This window comes from Chrysemys picta, unplaced genomic scaffold, assembly GCF_011386835.1.
Source record: "Chrysemys picta bellii isolate R12L10 unplaced genomic scaffold, ASM1138683v2 scaf1053, whole genome shotgun sequence".
NCBI classification, from domain to species: domain Eukaryota; kingdom Metazoa; phylum Chordata; order Testudines; family Emydidae; genus Chrysemys; species Chrysemys picta.
In genome coordinates this window covers 11549-13391 of record NW_027053760.1, presented here as the reverse complement: position 1 = coordinate 13391, position 1843 = coordinate 11549, and the positions used below count along the sequence as shown (strand labels likewise).

The 1843-nt window shown below is 45.5% G+C and overlaps 1 protein-coding gene across 1 annotated transcript; it reads left to right on the top strand.

Annotated features, from left to right (window-relative positions):
• The first annotated feature begins 684 nt into the window (after window positions 1–684).
• Window positions 685–1629, top strand: LOC135979620 (olfactory receptor 10T2-like). Its single transcript, XM_065579925.1, has one exon. The coding sequence runs from the start codon at window positions 685–687 to the stop codon at window positions 1627–1629; it is 945 nt and encodes a 314-aa protein (XP_065435997.1).
• The last annotated feature ends 214 nt before the right edge of the window (window positions 1630–1843 follow it).

Below are 1843 nucleotides of genomic sequence, written 5' to 3'. Positions count from 1 at the left end.
TGGATGCTACCTAAATAACTGTAATAATAATAAATAGTCCATGAAGTCTTGATCCCTCTTGGAGGATAGGTCCATCAATGGCTATTAGCCAGAATGGGCAGGATGGTGTCCCTAGCCTCTGTTTGCCAGAGGCTGGGAATGACCGACAGGGAATGGATCACTTGATGATTACCCGTTCTGTTCATTCCCTCAGGGGTACCTGGCATTGGCCACTGTCAGAATAAAGGATACTGGGCTAGATGGACCTTTGTTCTGACCCAGTATGGCCGTTCTTATGTTCTTTAGAAGTGATCCTTCTGAAACAAAGTGGAGTCAAGTTGGGGAAATTGGTTGGGATAAACTTACATTGTCATTGTCCATACTGTAACACCTCCCCGGAACCAGAGCATATTGCAGCCAAAGCTAATGTTACTACCGTAACTTTTATAAATCAATCAATAAATCAGTCAATCTACCCAGCTCCTTAAATGGGCTCTCACCACTGCAATATCTGAGCAATGAATACATGACTATAAAATACAATAGAAACAAATCAGCAGTCTTGGGCTTGTTTCAGTTCCTTCACACCAATCATTTGATCATGTCTGAGGCTGTGTTGGAGCTAAGGAAGCAACTCTGATGGTGTTGTATAGCTCCTAAGATTTTTTGCCTCCTTTTCCCCCTTGAGTTTAGATGCTTTTGATGATGCCCAGAGGAAATGAGAGCACCGTGTCTCTATTTCTGCTGCTGGGATTCTCCAGTCTGGAAGAGCGGCAGGTTCTGCTTTTCCTGGTGTTCTCCCCGGTGTACGTGATAATCCTGACCTCCAACATCACCATCATGGCAGCCATCAGTGTTGATCGGAGCCTCCATACCCCCATGTACTTCTTACTCTTCGCTTTGTCCTTCTCGGAAACCTGCACCACTATGGCTGTCGTCCCCAAGCTGCTGGTGAGTTTGCTGTCGAGAAACCAAACAATTTCTTTCCTGGGATGCGCTGCTCAAATGTTCTGCTTCTTTGGCTTCGGGGGCACAAATTGTTTCCTGCTGTCCGCCATGGCTTACGATCGCTATGTGGCCATATGTAAGCCGCTGCAATACCCAGTTGTGATAAACAGGAGGGTTTGCGTTGAGCTGGTCGCCGTTTCATGTGCAACTGGCTTTCTTATAGCACTAGGCATCAGTTCCCTTATATTCAGTTTGCCCTTCTGTGGGCCCAATGCCATCAGACATTTCTTCTGTGACATCTTGCCCGTTCTGAGGCTGGCGTGCAGTGACCATCATATCATTGGGATTGCCATTGTTTTTCTGTGTGCCTTTGTTTTGCTAGGCACCTTCACAGGAATCATCCTCTCTTACATCTATATCCTCGTCGCCATCCTGAAGATCCACTCTGCCACAGGCAGGCGCAAGACCTTCTCCACCTGCGCCTCCCATCTCATCGTTGTGATCACACACTTCAGCTGTGCTTTTTTTGTGTATTTAATACCCAAATCAACTACTTCCCTAGATGAGGACACTTTGATTGCCTTGTCTTATACCTTGTTTAGTCCTATGTTGAACCCTGTGGTTTATAGTCTGAGAAACAGGGAAGTTAAATCAGCCCTAAGGAAATTAACTACCCACACATTTCTTTCTCCAAAAATGTGAAAAGTTGCAAATTTCGGTACTTCTAATATATCAATGACTTCTGCATGATGTCACTGTTGCCCATGGTATGGTCTTCAAGGCAGTGACCTCGTCTTTCTCTTTGTCGGGGCATCAAGAGCACCTGTGGGTCAGTATAAATAATGGACAGTAAAAGAATATTGTTGCCTCTTATTCTGAAACCAGCACTGCCCCTCTGTCAATGTCTGGGGCCTTG